We start from the raw sequence: 17,140 nt of genomic DNA, 5'->3' as shown, positions 1-17,140 counted from the left end.
GTGCTCCTGTAGTCCCAGCTACTCAGGAGGCTGAGTTCGGAGAATTGCTTGAACCCGGGAGGCAGAGGTTGCAGTGAGCCGAGATCGTGCCACTGCACTCCAGCCTGGTGACAGAGCGAGCCTCCATCTCACAAAACTAACAAACAAACAAACAATAAGCCAAAAACACATCATGCTAATTTTTCTGCCTTTTGATTTGAAAGTTTAATCTATTTACATAAAGTAATAACTGATAAGAAAGTACTACTTATGCCATTTTGCTCTTTGTTTTCTGTATGTCTTTTTAAAAAATTCCTAACCTTTGTGTAAATACTACCAGAGTAAGACTTTTCTAAAATGTCAAAAAAACAACAGATGTTGGTGAGGATGCAGAGAAAAGGGAAACTCATACACTGCTGGTGGGAATGCAAACCAGTACAACTTCCATGGAAAACAATATGGAGGCTCTCAAAGAACTAAAAGCAGAACCATCATTCCATCCAGCAATCCCACCACTGGTTATCTACCCAAAGGCAAATAAGTCATTGTATCAAAGAGACACCTGCACCCATATGTTTATCACTGCACCATTCCCAATAGCAAAGATATGGAATCAACCTAAGTGTCTATCCACAGATGATTGGACAAAGAAAATATGGTATATGTATACCATGGAATACTACTCAGCCATTAAGAAAAAGAATGAAATCATGTTTTTTGTAGCAACATGGTTGGAACTGGAGGCCATTATCCTAAGTGAACTAACTCTGAAATGGAAAGTTAAATACCTCATGTTCTCACCCATAAGTGGGAGCCAAACAATGTGTACACATGGACATCGAGTGTGGAACAATAGACACTGGAGACTTGGAAGGTGGGAGGGTTCGAGGGGGCTGAGAAATGAGAAACTACCTTTCGGGGACAATTGTAGACTATCTGGGTGATGGGGACACTGAAAGCCCAGACTTCACCACTACATGGTACGTTCATGAAACAAAACTGCACTTGTACCCCCTAAATCTACAAAAATTAAAAAAAAATACTTTTCTAAAAGAACTTTTAAAGACACCTAGTTTAATCAAGTACAATTTAGTTAACTATGCAGTTTTAGCATACTTCTAATTAAGTATCATAATTCATAATAATAGCAAAAATATACACGATACCTAGAGTTAACAGTGTTAACTCTAAATGTTTGGTCATGATACCATTATGAAGGCTTCAAAAAGTAAAATTTATCATATGCTTTATTCTAAATTCCATATTTTTCTATCAGCTCTTCTGCTTTAGAAATAAAGGCACTCATTGTATCTTCCTTTGATAATCCTTTTTGGAGGTTCTGTGCTTCCCATTTGGCCTTGCCTTTTAATTCTAGCATTTCTGGACACTCAATAGTAATGTTTCCAATTACAGCTTGTTTCTAAAACCCATAGAGTTCTTTCAGTTCTTCATCATCTGGTCTTGTTTTCAGCTTCCTCACATCTTCCGTGATCATGTCAAAATCAGCCTGCAGGGACACGGTAGCTGGCTGGGCTGTTGCTGCTCTCCAGGCGCTCCTTCTGTGTGTGTTATGCCTTTTTTGTTCCTCATTTCCTCCATTACTGCCTTCTTTTGTCTTGCATTGATTTTTTTTTTTTTTTTTGTTTTGTTTTGTAGTGTACCATTTAATACCCTTCTAATTTTCTTGACCTTTTTTAGAGACGGGGTCTTGTTTTCAGCTTCCTCACATCTTCCGTGATCATGTCAAAATCAGCCTGCAGGGACACGGTAGCTGGCTGGGCTGTTGCTGCTCTCCAGGCGCTCCTTCTGTGTGTGTTATGCCTTTTTTGTTCCTCATTTCCTCCATTACTGCCTTCTTTTGTCTTGCATTGATTTTTTTTGTTGTTGTTGTTTTGTTTTGTAGTGTACCATTTAATACCCTTCTAATTTTCTTGACCTTTTTTAGAGACGGGGTCTTGCTCTGTTGCCCAGGCTGCAGTGCAGTGGCATGATCATGGCTTACTGCAGCCTCAAACTCCTCTAATTTTCTTATCAGTTTGTTAAAAAAAATTTTAAGTAGTTACCACAGAGGTTACAATTAACATCATAAATTTATACCAACCTAGTTTAAACTGATCCCAATTTAGCTTTAATAGCATACAAAAATCTTTGCTCTATACAGCTCTGCCCATACTTTATGTTGTGATTGTCACAAATTATATCTTTATATGTTGTGTGTCTATTAACAAAAATATATAAGATTTTTTTCTTACTTTTTTTGTTATTTAAGCACCAAGCACAGGAGAAGCAAGGATACAAGAATTTTTATGTATTTATCTCTTAAATCATGTGGGAAATAAAAAAAGGAGTTATAAACTAAAAATACAGGAACACTGAGTTTTATATTTATTTATATACTTACCTTTACTGGAGTTCTTTATATGGCTTCTTGATATGGCTTCCAGTTTCTGTCTTCATTTCAGCCTAAAGGAATCTCATTTAGTATATTTTTGTAGAGCAGTTTCACTGGGAATAAACTTTCTTAGCTTTTGTTTATCTGGAAATGTCTTAATTTCTCTCTCCTTTTTGAAGGACAGTTTTGTGTTTCTGGATTCTTGGTTTACTAAAAGAAAAAGAGAAGTGGGGAGAGGAGGAAAGGGCCAGGGAGAGAGAGAGGGAGAGAGAAAGAAAAGGTAGAAAAGGAAGAAAACATGTCTCTTAGTCGGCTTTGTATTGGAGCGCTCCTTCGATGTTTAGACAAGCTGTTTATAGCTCTGCCTTCGCCTTCACTTCCTGCTTGCATTGAATCTAGAGATCAGCCAGAAGTGGAAGCTAATCTTCCACATAGATCTTCTCAGGTCTTTTCCAGCGTGTGTTCTACCTTGGGTATGCACATGGCTTTCTAAGTTCCCCAATATATGTGGACACTTTTGAATGCCTAATTTTTCAAAGAAACTCTCTCCCTGTCTTTTCCTTCCAGGCTTTCAGCATATCTATAGTTTGCCTCAATTGTAATTTTTTGTCCCAGGTGTAGCATGTTGTTTATTGGTCTTATAATGTTTGCAAGGAATGCTCTTTGCATAGCCACTTTTCTTCCATGAGTAAGTCTGAGTTAGGTGAAACAAAGGCAAGCTCCTTGTGTCAGTCCTTCAGGTAACCTTCAGACAGGTTAGAAAAGACAAACATGATTCTTTGTGAATACGATCTGCTCTTTTATCTCTGGAGCCAGAGTGAAGGGTCCAACACTGGCTGCTGTCTTCAAGACTTTCACTTAGTCTGGGAGAAAGGTGGAGCAAAGGCAAGTGAAAATTGAGCAAAGCTTTCTGGCATTTTTAATGTTTGTTTCTTGATTTGGTGTTCAGTTTTTTGCTGTAAACCTTTGACTGTTTTCCAGAGTTTTGATAAAGTTGATTGCTACAATTTTGCTCAATTTATCAGCGTTTCTGTGGAAGAAGAGAGTGGGGGAGAGGAGGAAAGGGCCAGGGAGAGAGAGAGAAAGACGCTCCCTCTTGCACCATTTTAATCAGTGTCACCATATATCCTTTTTAATGAGCCATTTGAAAGTAAATTGCAAATATCATAGCACTTCCTTCCCCCAAACTTAAACAGTATATCTTAGGAAAATACAAGTGTATAGGTATACTCTCATCAAAGACATTTAACATTGATACCATGTTATTATCTAATATACGTTGTATTATTAATTTTCCTCAGTTGTCCCAATATAGCTTTTCCCTCTATTCCTATTCAAGTATCACACAAAGCATGGTGGCAAATGTGTTTTTAATTGCTTTATTTTCCCAGTGAATTGAACCTTTTGTTGAGTGAAGATGCTGAAACTAACTTTTACTCATAAGAGCTGCAACCCATAAGAGCTGATGTTAAATTTTTAGAATTTTGTGAGTCAGTTAACTTCACATTGGTGTCTTGAAATTGGCCAAGGTAAGGATATTTTCACCACAGAAACTGAAAAACACTAGAAATAAGTCTTCCCCTTCCCCTGAGTGCCTATTAAATATTTACCAGTGTACTATAGCTTTTTATCAATGTCTAGGGATTCATTTTATTTCTGATAATGGTTTTTTCCTTAAATATTTGTCTTAATACTATAATATGTCTCCTGGATTTTATTTCCCTGATACATTGTTTTTCTTTTTTTTCCCCACTTTTAATCTTTCTTTGTCTTTATAGTTGAAATAAATCACTTTAAGGCAGCATATGTTTGGGCTGGGGGCGGTGGCTCACGCCTGTAATCCCAGCACTTTGGGAGGCCAAGGTGAGTGGATTACCTGAGGTCAACATTTCAAGACCAGCCTGGCCAAAATGGCGAAACCCCATCTCTACTAAAAAAAAAAAAAAAAAAAAACCAATTAGCCAGGCATGGTGGTGGATGGATGTAATCCCAGCTATTCGGGAGGCTGAGGCAGGAGAGTTGCTTGAACCTGGGAGGTAGAGCTTGCAGTGAGCTGAGATCGTGCCACTGCATTCCAGCCTCGGTGACAGAGCAAGACCCCATCTCAAAAATAAAATAAAATCTCAATTTGACAATCTTTGATTGTAACTTAGAGTTTAGTCCATTTGGACACTAGTTATTATTGATATATTTGAATTTATCTCTGTTTTCCTTGTGCTGGATTATGTCCTATTTGACCCCCTTCTGTCCCCCACTACTCCCTGTAAGTCACTGATACTATGTGCTGCTCTGTGGCCTATGAGGATGACCTCTACAGCATCATCTGGGTTCCCTTGCCATCTGGTTTTGGGTTAAGTTCATAAATACGACAGACCCATAGGTTTGGGAAGGTGTTCCTCCCTACCTGGCTACCATCTGTCAGTGGCTGCAGTCTGTTATGACTTTAGCTCCTGTTGGGAGGTGCCTCTTTCTTGGTTCCAACTCTTACTGAGCTCCGTTGACAGAGTCCTCATCTCTTTCTCTACCAGGCTTTGGGTTAGTATTGGTTTCCCACTCTTGCTCATCTCAGTATTTTTCACTCCCCCTTACTGGTTCCCTTAAACCTGCCCTCATCTCGTTAAATGTTTCCTTCACTAAACCCTTTTCATGTAAGCACTTCAAATGTGTCATGTGTTTCTTTTGGGACTATGATTGATATAATCTTCTTTGCAGCTTTTAAAATGTCCTTGCTGTTTCCTTGTTTCTTTCTTCTCATATCCCCCATTCTTTCAGCTTGAAGTTTTTCCCCCTCATTTTACTTTTTCCACTCTTACTTTAGAAGTTATATATTCTGTTTCTATTCTTTTAATGATTACTCAAAATGTTTCAACAGAAATAATTTGCTTAAGAGATTTTTAGGACACTTTAACTCTGATAACCTTCCTCTTAGATTATAAGCAATTTTACTCAATTCTTTAATTCTGTATTTTATTAAACAAACAAATTATATATTAATAAATATGATCATATATACTCGTGCCTGTTTAGAGATCTTAACATGTTTAAAATTTTCTTCATCAACTTTCTTTTGCATTACAAACTCTCCTTATAGGATCATTTTTCATTTTTCTAAAGTACATGCTTATAGATCCCTCTGGTAAGGGTCTATTGGTAATACATCTTCCATGGTGTTCTTTATTGGAAAGTGTATTTATTTTGTCATTATTCTTCAAAGATATTTTCACTGGGTATGTAATTCTAAAGTGACATTTTTAATATTCTAGGTTCTACTTGTTGCGATTGAGAAGCTAGCAAACTTCACATCTACCTTCCTTCTTTTTGTTCTGGCAGCTTTAAAATCTTGTTCTGTCTTTGGTATGTCATAGTTTTTCAGTGATGGTCTTGGTCTATATTTCTGTTTTATTTATTGTTCTTGCAATATATTGGACTTTTTGAATCTAAAGATTCATGTCTTTAATTATGTTGGAAATATTAGTAACTCTCCTTCATTTTTTCATTCATTCCCTTTCAGTATTGCAAGTATATATTTGTTAGAGCTTCACACTCTACCCATGTTTTTGTTTATCTTTATTATGTATATTTTATATCTCTGACTTTCTATGTTGTACTCTATGCAATTTTTTCAGATTTATCTTTCAGTTTACTAATTATTTCTTCATCTCTGTCTAATCTGCTGTTTAATCCCAATACCATAGTTTGAATTTTTTCAATAAATATATTTTACATTTCTTAAAGTTCTTGTTGGTTTTACTACCCTACTCATTTATTATAGACTCATTATTTGGCTGTATTTTATTTTATTTAAAAATGTATTAGATATGTTTATTTTATATTCTATATCAACTTTATATCTGAAGCTTTTGTGAGTCTGATAATGCAATTTTTTAAAGGCTGAGACTTGTCCCTGATAACTTATTTCTTCATGTCTCACTATCTTTTATTATGGATTTATGTTCCTTGAGATTTTATTAGTGGGGTTTTTTGAAAGTCCAAGTTGAAATTTAATTTCTTGAGAGAAATTTGCTTCGGTTTCTACTAAATGCCTGGGGACACTGCCAACCTAAGACTTATTTAAATACAAATTGTTTCTTGTGTTTTGGGGGGGACATTCAGATTCTGTATATTCTGTCACTAAATCCACTTGAGAGCTTGCTTGTAGTTTTGAATTATCAAGAATAGCTTATTTCTGACCTTTATTTATGGCCAAGACTGAGACAGGCAATTTTCCTTACCATTGTCCTCTATGAGTAGATTGTTTTCTAGTTCACTCACTGAGAATATTGCTTTTTTGGGATTCCTTACTTTATGCAAAGTCCAGTATGATGGCCTGCCTCCCTTGGGCCCAGGTTCTGTCTCTTGTCTGTCATTCTGAATGTTCAGTGATAACCAGAATAGGGGAAGAGGAAGGTGGGGAAGAAATGGGGAGATGTAGGTCAGGGGATGCAAAGTAGCAGATGTGTAGGATGAACAAGCCTGAAGATCTAATGCACAACATGAGGACTATAGTTAATAAAATTGTACTGTATTTCGGATTCCTGCAAAGTGGGTAGTTTTCAGCTGCTCAAAAACAGTAACAACAAAATTAATGGGTTACTATGTGAGATGATGGATACGGTTATTTGCTTCACTATAGTAACCATATCACTATCTATATATATCCCATAACCTCATGTTGTATACTTTAAATATATACAATAAAATTTATTAAAAAGTTTTTTTTGTTTGCGAGCTAGCCTGCCAAGAACCATAATTTTGTATTGCTCCTGGATAAGGATAATCTTTATCTTATTTAGTTTAATCTTTCTCCTACTCTTAAGCGGTCATGTTGTTTCAGTTTTTCCTTATTAAGTACAATAGTGGAGTGAACATCTTTGCTTTTATGTTTGTTGCTTCATTAATATTTAAATTGTTTTCTTGAGATAATTTCTGAGTAGGATTTCTGGGTCAAAGGAAAAATGACTATTGATGCAAAAGAAGTTTAGGAAGTAGGATCAACAAGATTTGGGTGTAGGAGGTGAGGCAGAGGAAGGAATCTAGTATGAGACTTAAGGTTTTGGCTTCGGTAACTGGGTAGATGATGATGTCATTAACTAAGATTGGGAATACAGGTTAAGGTGGGTGTGTGCGTGGGGAATGATAACAAGTTCAGTTTGGACATGTTGCCTCTGAGGTGACATGTAGGTAGAGAAATTTTTAGTAGGCAGTTGGAAATACAGGGCAGAAGCTCAGGAGAGGGTTTCAGGCCATAGATACAGATCTGAGATTCACAAAGTTGGGATCCTCAGATCCCTGAGATTCCTTGGATATATTTTCAGTGGTCTGTGTTCACTAGGTTGATTTTTACATTTATGCTTACATTCATGCTTTCATTTCAACAATAATCTGAATTATTTGGATGACCACCTCATGAATGAATATTGCCAACTTACTTCGGTGTCTGAATTGATATTTATGTTCATAATCTTGCTGGTGCCAAATATCACAAAGCTAGGCTTAATATGTGAATGATGCAAACAGGTCAAGTGCAGACACAATGGTGTCACTGTGTGCTTGCCCATGGGAATGAAGGTTTCACAGTAGTTTGAACAGAGAAAAGAGGTGGGAGAGCTGAATCATCACATGGCACACAGTTCTATTTTAATTAAAAAGGAACTATGTTATTAGCAGCCAGTCCTATATTCACCTTGTAAGCTGACAATTCAGTTTCAAGAAAACAACATAACCACATAAATTAATGTTCATTTCATTTTATGAATATTTTGCAATTTTAGTTTTATTTGCATTAACTTAAAAAAGTTTTTAGTTGTATCACTGTATAAGAACTATCAACATGGCTGGGTGTGGTGGCTCATGCCTGTAATCCCAGCACTTTGGGAGGACATGGCAGTGGATCACTTGTGGTCAGGAGTTCGAGACCAGCCTGGACAACATGGCAAAACCCTATCTTTAGTAAAAATACAAAAATTAGCTGGGTGAGGTGGTGGGCACCTATAATCCCAGCTACTCAGGGGGCTGAGGCAGGAGAATTGCTTGAACCTGGGAGGTGAAGGTTGCAGTGAGATGATACCACGCCACTGTACTTCAGGTTAAGTGACAGAGCGAGGCTCCATCTCAAAAAAAAAAAAAAAATATAAAAAAAAAAAAAAAAAAAAAAACCCAAACCAAAAACAAAACCAAAAACAAAACCCTGTGAACTCAAGTAATTTACATTTAGTTTTATATTTAAGTAAGTAAATAATATTATAATTTAAAAATTTTAGTCAATATTGAAAACTTAGGAGAGATATTTTTCTTTAAATGACATTTGTACATTACACAAATTTTTGTGCAAGGACTGAGGCATTAATTTCAATGGGACTTATGATTTGCAATATAAAATAAGAAGAAAAAGGTACTAAGAATGGAACCCTGGAAAGTATCAGAAATTAAGGAATTAATGAAGGGAGAGAGAAAAACTTGAAAGTAAACCCAATGGTAAGAGAAGAATAAGAAATCTAGAAGAGAAGAGAGTTCTCAAAAGGAGAAAATTGAAAAACATCCTTGAAAGGCACAGAGATAGCCTTGGCCCAAACATTTTTGATTGAATAGTAGTATCAAAAGTCAAATTTTTGAAGTTGAAGAAATGAATGGGAGGTGTGACTGTGGAAACTTTCCTAAGTTTGGCTATGGTGAAAACAACGAATGCTTCCAGAATGGGGCACAATGTCACTATGAATGCGAGTGTTTGAGCATGTTTATTTGTTGAACAGAACAGGCTGATTGCAAGAAAATCCATATATAGGTAAAAGAATGAGGTTTAACATTAGCAGAATAAGATTTTAGAAGAGATGGGACTCTGGCCAGGCATGGTGGCTTACACCTGTAATCCTAGCACTTTGGGAGGCCAGCCCAGGCATTCAAGACCAGCCTAGGCAACAAAATGAGAACCTGTCTCTACGAAAAATAAAAAAAGTAGCCAGGTGTAGTGGCGCACATTTGTGGTCCCAGCTGCAAAGGAGGCTGAGGCAAGAGAATCGTTTGAGCCCAGGAAGTTGAGGCTACAGTGAGCCATGTTCACATCACTGTGCTTCAGCCTGTGTGACAGAACAATACTATGTCTCAAAATAAATAAATAGATAAATAAATAAATAAAAACAGAGACTTAGTGTGATACAGATGACAAATGGCAGGATTACCCTGAAGGGTAATAATATTCTGATATTCTTCTTTTGAGATGAGATATGAGGAAGTTTAAAAGTGGAAACTGGAGTTGATGCTTGGTGGCTTCCAATTTTCTGTGAAGTAGGGCCAGAGTGATAGGGAGACAGTATTATGAGGTTCATGAAAGCAGTGGTGAAGATTTGTAATAGTTATTATGGGAAATGATCAGGGAACTTAGCAATACTGAATGCCTTGTTGAGATCTGAGTTCTAGTCTTGGCGGTGTCACTGACTAGCTCTGCAAATTAGGCAACTCGTTTATCTTGTCTGAATATTTGTAGAATAAAGAATTTGGAATAGGTAATTTCTGAAGTGCTCTCTAGTCTGCAAATCATTTAATTTATAACTCAGGCACTAAATCCTTTACAATAAGTAACCTAACAAAATAAATGCTTTATTTTCCTCTTATAAGAGTTACTTGCAGAGCAAAAATCTTAAGCCATTTTGGACAACATCTAATCTGAAAGCCCATGTCGATAATTTAAAAGCCAGTTAGAATAGGAAAGGAAAAAGAAATGGAAGACTTACTTTTTCTCCTCACTTGTGAAATGTAGCAATCATCCACCAAAACTAAACAACACGAAACAACACTCATAGATCCATGAACTACAATAAGAAAAATAGTGAAAGAAATTATTGTTAGTGTCTTTTTGGCTTCTAGCTCCTGAGAATTTCTAAGTGAATTCAGCTATGGGTTAAATCATTATGAAATTCCAGTGAGGAATTGAGGAAAATGGGACAGCCTCAAGGAATTTCTTGTAACAGAATTCACTCCAAAGATCTAGCTACAGTGCCTTTTAAAGGAAAGAATGGCTCTGAATAAATAGAGGCTTGACAGTGACTGAAAATGTAAATTTAATGGTTCTTTTCTCTGTGCTCTCAAGCATTTTGTTCATAATTACACTTTTTAGAATTTAAATTTAATTTATAATTTGAAGTGTTAATCAACCAAAGTAACTTCCTGAAGATCATATCTGGCCTTGCAAAGAAAGTTAAAACTACATTGATCAATGACAGGAAAACTAACTCTTTATTTTTCCATTGAAAAAGTTTTTTGCTTTAAAAAGATCAAAGCTATAGTAAAGCATCTCAATGCCTGCCTGACATGCCAGAAAATCCAGGACCGTATGATTTGCTGAACAGCTTATCCTGGAACACTGGGAAAGCGACTTTTATGGAGCCATGTGTACCCGCTAGACTCCATTGTGTCCACTTGGCTGTGCCTCTGTGGAGGAGGAAGAAGCCTCCAGTAGCAGGCAAGGTGGTCGCCTTGCCAACTTTCACACCATTTATCTATTTACACTTCTGCTTCCCACCAGAATCTGAGCTCCTGGAGAACAGGGGAATTGCTTAATTCATCTTTTTTTCCCTAGAGCCTATAACAGCAACGTGCATGTAACAATTTCCTAAAATATGCTTATAGGATCAATGAATGAGGCAAATCTATGATCCAGTGTTGCAAATAATTAAGTGAAGAGTATAGAATAATTTCCAAACATTTTTAAGGTATGGGCAATAATAGTTCTTTTCAGTTATACTAACATGGAAAGAAATGACATCTGGCATCTTTCAAAATTAAGGATATATATATATATATATATATATATTCCTGAATACATCTATGAGCATATGTTGTTTTGATTACTTCCACATATCTCTTGCCAGGCCAACTTTTCTTTATTTTGTTATTCCCCTGATTAAGGATCCATGATGCTTTCTAGGTGCACGATGTATTGGTTTGGAGCCTTAGGACAATCTAATAAAAAGCAGAGTTTTCAATTAAGTCCAAGATTTCATCAGCATTGTGTAATGGAAATTACATAGAATCATATTATGTGGGCATAATTATTACTCAGTTCTTATCTGAATGCTAAGCAAAAACAAAAAAGAAAAAAGAAGAAAAAAATGTATCTGAGTAACTGGGAAGTCCAGGAGATTGCATCTGGCTGTAGGCACAACTGTTCCAAAGACTCAAACCATGTTGCCACGACTTTGTTTCCATCTTTATTTCTCAGGTTCACTTATTTCTTCTTGACTTCAGTCTTCAGTTAGGCTTTATCCTCTACAAAGGCAAGATGGCTGGCCTCCAAATGCCTCAGGCTCACATCCTTCAAAGTAATCTCCAAAGTAGAGAAAATCTTCCCAATTAACTTCAGAGGAAAAGTCTGGGGGAGGACTCTGCTTGGCCTAAACTATGTCTTTATTTGCTAAATCTGGATTGCATGCCCTGGCCTTGTGGCCTAGGGAAGGTAGAGTCCCATGCTGGCCATTTCCTTTCAGGGAGTGCAGTTCTCCAAAGGAAAATGTGTGGCTGTTACTGGAAGGGAAGTAGAGACAGATGAATGTAGCTTTAACAGTCTACTACACCAGAGCTGAGATGTAGCTGGGATGTGCAGGTCCAGTGAACCAGCTGGCATCCTTCCAGATTGTTCAGGAGTCCATTCTGAATGGCTGGTGTCTGTGCCGTACCATTGTTAACTATTTAGAATACCATTCCTGTGTGACAGTATCTCACTACTTATGAGTTACAAATAACATATGTAATGCAATATGAGCACTGTGGAACACATAAAAAGGACATTTATCTTTATGGAACAAAATTTACCCTTTGCACTTAAAACATTTGTTTTTGAAGAGGCAAGGTATTTTTTCAGAGTCTGATCAGAGGTAGAGGAGGGAAAGAGAATTGGTGAAACCCAGTGCTCTTTGTTTCTCATTAAGAAAAAATAACACACATGTGCACACACATGCACACACACACACATATATGAAGTATTTATATGATATTATCACGCGCTACAATATTTAAAAGTGATTTGACTTTCTGATAATAAGACCAAATATTCCCCTCAGTAGTGAGCTTAGGGAAACTAGCACCAAAGCAAAGCTAAGTCCCAAGTCCCTAAGATGCCCTTCAAAAGCAGTCATCCATTTAATTTGATCTATTAAACAAACTTAGCAGTTGGGATGCCCACACAGTGAGAAAGCCTGCTTAGAGATGAAATTTTGGCTTTAATTGGAATCTTCTGTCCTTTATTAGACAACCATAAGCTTCCAATTATATACACCGTCTTTGTTTCAAATATGAAATTTTGGATTTATTAAAACATAAATTTTTATTCTTAGCAACAGATTTAGGAATAAAAATGAGCTTCTGTCATGAACAAATATTATGAGGGTTTTTCTTCTTTCTTTCTTCCCTTTTTTGGCCACACCCCAAGCAGTTGTTAAGAACTGACTAAACACCCACTGTGTATCCAGAACTGTGTTAGCTACTTGGAATTATTAAAAAGAAGTTGGAAAAGTGATTCCTGTCCTTGAAGAATTTAGGTAATATATCTCAGGAGAAAAAATTAATGTACCCAGAACAATCAGGTAACAAATAAACAGTTGCTTTGCTGTCTCCACTAATAGTATAATGATTTTCCCTCCATTTCAGTCTGTTGAAATTTTACCCATTCTTTGGGCTCTGTCTCCAGAACTGTCCTTTCTATAGCTTCACTGATTTCTTGAATGTAAGGTGGGGCCCATATTCCTGTGAACCAACCACCCAAACATTTGATTTAAATTGTCCCTCTTCAGATGTCTTTGGCTCTTCATCATCTACAGGCTGCAGTTCAGCCCTGACCACCTCTCTTGTCTTTTCCCCACCAGCTCTTCTAGGTACCTACTATTTTGAAGGCAAACCAAATCCTAGTATCAAACTCAAACCTAGTTTGGTACAGAACCTGGTACCCAAACTAAAGTTGCTAAATGCTGTGCATTTCCACATCCAGTCTTTTCTTCCTGCAATAACCCTTTCCTTCCCTTTCCCCCAACTTAGTCCCTGATGAAGTTCCACTTATCTACTAACTGATCTCAGACCTCACTCTCTACATGAGGTCTTCTCCCTTTCCATCTACTAGATCAGAATGTCTCTGTATTTCCTGTACCTATTTTTATGATTCTGGGTGGTAATGATTTTTTTTCATGTTTGCATTCCCCTTCTAGCCTCTGTACCTTGAGGATGGCACCCATGCCTGACTTATTTTGGAGTCTTGAGTGCCTTGTAGAGTGCGTGACACACAGCAGGTTCTCCATAAAATTTTATTAAAATGAGTTAAATTAAATAGGAGTCTAGAGAAGACTTGAGGTAGCCGAAGGTCCTTACTGAGCCTTGGGTTTTCTTTTAATGTTGAAAAAGGGACAACAGGAGCAACACCCCAGAGATGGGCATGAACCTAGCAAAAGCTGGGGACCATGAATGAACACATCTGACTTGAGTGGAGCCTGTAGAATAGGGAGTGTTGGGAAATAAGGTCAGAAAGGCCAGGCAGAGCCATAGAAGACTTTGTCAAAAGCAGAGGAGGTGGAACCTGATGTAATACCTAGTGCAATTCAAGAAAAGAAAAATTTAGAAATATCTGTACACAAAATAAGCCTTGTCCCTTCTATAATACCTCTACTTTGGAATTTATCATTTTGTTACTATTAGTATGTCACTGTTTCAAAGGGCCTTGCATCACTAAAGCATAACAGTGTGGGGTTTTGAAGTGGAGTGTGATGCATGGGAGTCGGAAGCCCTGGAATTGAATTTCCACTCTGGCACTAATTTGTGACTTGCTATGGTGAAATTGTTTTGAGTCGCTAATCCTCAGTGTTCTCATCTGTGGAATGAAGGCATGAAGGTGCATGACATGATTCATGAGTTCCCTTTGATCTCTAGTACTCAACATATGGAAGGATAATGAATTCTTAGCCAACTTATTAATCTACCCTTGTTTTTTTTTTTTTTTTTTTTTTTTTTTTTTTTTTTTTTTTTTTTTGAGATGGAGTCTTGCTCTGTAGCCCAGGCTGGAGTGCAATGGCACGATCTTAGCTCACTGCAAGCTCTGCCTCCTGAGTTCAAGTGATTCTCCTGTCTCAGCCTCCCGAGTATCTGGACTACAGGCACGTGCCACCATGCCTGGCTACTTTTTGTATTTCTTTTTAGTACAGACAGGATTTCACCATATTGGTCAGTCTGGTCTCGAACTCCTGACCTCGTGATCCACCTGCCTCGGCCTCCCAAAGTACTGGGATTACAGGTGTGAGCCACCGTGCCCAACCTGTTCTTGGTTTTATTTGCTTGCTTGTTTACCAGTTTTCTGGTGTCAGAGTTGCTTTATTAAGCTGGTCTCTGACAGTCCCACAATATGCTCTGCTGAAATCAGCCTCTGAAACTTGACCATCTTGTCAGACCTGGAAAGCCCTCCTCAACCTCCACTTCTCCTTCAAATCCCAGCCCCAGCCAACATCTTTCTTAAAGTTTTCCTGACCTCTCCATGTCTTTGCTATTTCCCTCCACTTTTAGAGTTTAAAGATAATTCGTCTTGAGTTACTACTTGCTTCATATTGGCTTTTCTCTCTCCAATTAGTTTGTAAACATCTTAAAATAAGTAACTGTTAAGTGTAATATTTGCTTATCTCCCCCCGCCCCCACCGCCCCACCATCACCATACCTGGCATAAAGCGAGGCGCAAAATAAACATCTAAGGAGGTTTTTGAATATTGAACTGAACTGAATGATGTACAAGGGATATTAATAAAAATAGAAAAACTGAACGTCAAAAAGGATAATCTATAGGAATTGGAATGGAAATAATTGTAGCATATCAATAATTTTATACATGGTATTTTGTACCCAGCAAAAGACTGTTTTAAGACAGAGTGATCTGTGAAGTTTCTGGTCTGTGGGCTTGTCTTGAATTAAAGAGTGGGTGGTACTAGGGCTTAGAGATATTCCAGCCAACTCGAGGAAAAGAGAAACAGAGAACTGTTTACTGAGTGACTTTGCTGTTGGAAATGTCCCAACTGCAGCTTGGGAACATCGGGCAGAGTTACCACCCCGCTGCCACAACCTCTGCCAACTTGGATAAAAAGCAGTGAAGTTGACCTGTCTTTTGGCTCTGGAACAAGGCGAGGGAGCGCACCAGCAGGCATGGGAAGGAAGACGTTGTGAAATGAAAGACATGAAAAAGAGATGACTCTGATCTTCTTTCTCCTCAGTACCCTAAGTCTCTCTCCTGCCTCCTTGACACCTGTAAACTGGTATAAAGCAGAATTCTCTACCTTACACCAAGTGGGGCCTGGGGCCCTTGGAGTCCAGCTTGGGATAATAAGACAGCAGTGAGAAACGGTTGTTTTGTTCCCTAAAGTGGTCCTAGGTTTGAAAAGGTTTGAAATTAGTGCTCTAAGAAGGTAATTAGCTTTTAAACAACATAACACTTCAAAAAATCAATGTAAAATATAAGACAAAAAGTCGCTGTTTAAAGTAGTTGAGTTCTAGATCTGACAGTATCATGGCTCTCTTGGTTGTAAATTAGCTCATGGAGATAAAATGTCTGAGTTTAGGACTTCAGATCCTGCCTTTGCTGTCAGATTGCCTCAAGCTGTCTCTGGTAGGAAAGTCTAGAAACATGGTTTCATTGTATACCACCCCCCCACTTTCTGACATGCTCCAAATCTGTTAGTGTTTGTAACAGAACTCTGCATTGCACTGATTTGTCTTACTGTGTGGGGAAATTGTAGGAATAACTCCCATGTGTCATCAACCATTTAGTCGGCATGCAGTTCCTTAGCAGGGAAAACGGTAAGATTTATTAGGGAAAGTATCTGTCATCCCATATAAATAGATGCACAGTTAACGCAGATGTAGCAGGCAGGGTGTATGTTTCTGTGTGACTGATCATGAGGAACTTATTATCAGGAACACTGTAGAAAAATCAGTCATTTGGGAAGGTGGCAAGTATAAGGGTACACTTATACTTCATGCAAAATGCTCCTCAAAATAGTAATTTTGGCTTTAAGTGCATTGTTGTGGTAGGAATCATTTTTATTAAAAATATATTTTTGCTTTAATTTTTTTACTATTGAGAAAATATATGCAAGTGATAAAAACAGCCAAATAATAGAAAAAGGATGTAAAGATCTTTTTCCTCTGCTCACCCCAGTCTCCTGCATCCCTCTCCCTCAGAGGCCATCACTGTTGCCAATTTATTTTGTGTCATTAGGAAATGTGCACAAACAAGCTCATCCTCTTCTTCAGCGTTACAAACATGGTAGTCCACTCCCCACACTCTTCTGAAGTGGTTCTGGAAAGCATTTCTTATTAGTCTGCAGTATGATCCAGGCTTATTGTTTTTCACAGATTTAACCAGTGTTGACATCTTGCCTGACTTGAGTTTTTTGCTTGTTTGTTTTAACATTACAGATACATTTTAACCATAGCACCCACTGCCCAATTCCATTGCTCTCTGCCCAAAAATAATCACTATCCTGAAATTAGCATATATCCTTCCTGCCTGGTTATTATATATTTTGCACATACATAGTTGGTATTTCATTGTATGACTTTGGCATTTGTATGACCGTTTATTGATCCAGCATTCTTTTTTTTTTCTTTTTTTTTTTGAGACACGGTCTCATTCTGTCACTCAGGCTGCAGTGCAGTGTTGTGATCTCAGCTCCCTGCAGCCTCAACCTCCCCAGGCTCAGGTGATCCTCCCACCTCAGCCTTCTGAGTAGCTGAGACTACAGGCATGAGCCACCA

The 17,140-nt window shown here is 37.7% G+C and overlaps 1 protein-coding gene across 1 annotated transcript; it reads right to left on the bottom strand.

Moving 5' to 3' along the window:
- Positions 1 to 1,231: 1,231 nt before the first annotated feature.
- Positions 1,232 to 16,757, bottom strand: LOC105541925 (acyl-CoA-binding domain-containing protein 7-like). Its single transcript, XM_011983203.1, is given in 2 exon segments — positions 1,232 to 1,538; positions 16,537 to 16,757. Coding segments are annotated over 2 exon segments (528 nt in total).
- Positions 16,758 to 17,140: the final 383 nt, after the last annotated feature.

Source organism: Mandrillus leucophaeus, unplaced genomic scaffold, assembly GCF_000951045.1.
Source record: "Mandrillus leucophaeus isolate KB7577 unplaced genomic scaffold, Mleu.le_1.0 Scaffold247, whole genome shotgun sequence".
NCBI lineage: Eukaryota > Metazoa > Chordata > Mammalia > Primates > Cercopithecidae > Mandrillus > Mandrillus leucophaeus.
Note: the sequence above shows the minus strand (reverse complement) of the source record. Positions and strands in the feature narration are given on the sequence as shown.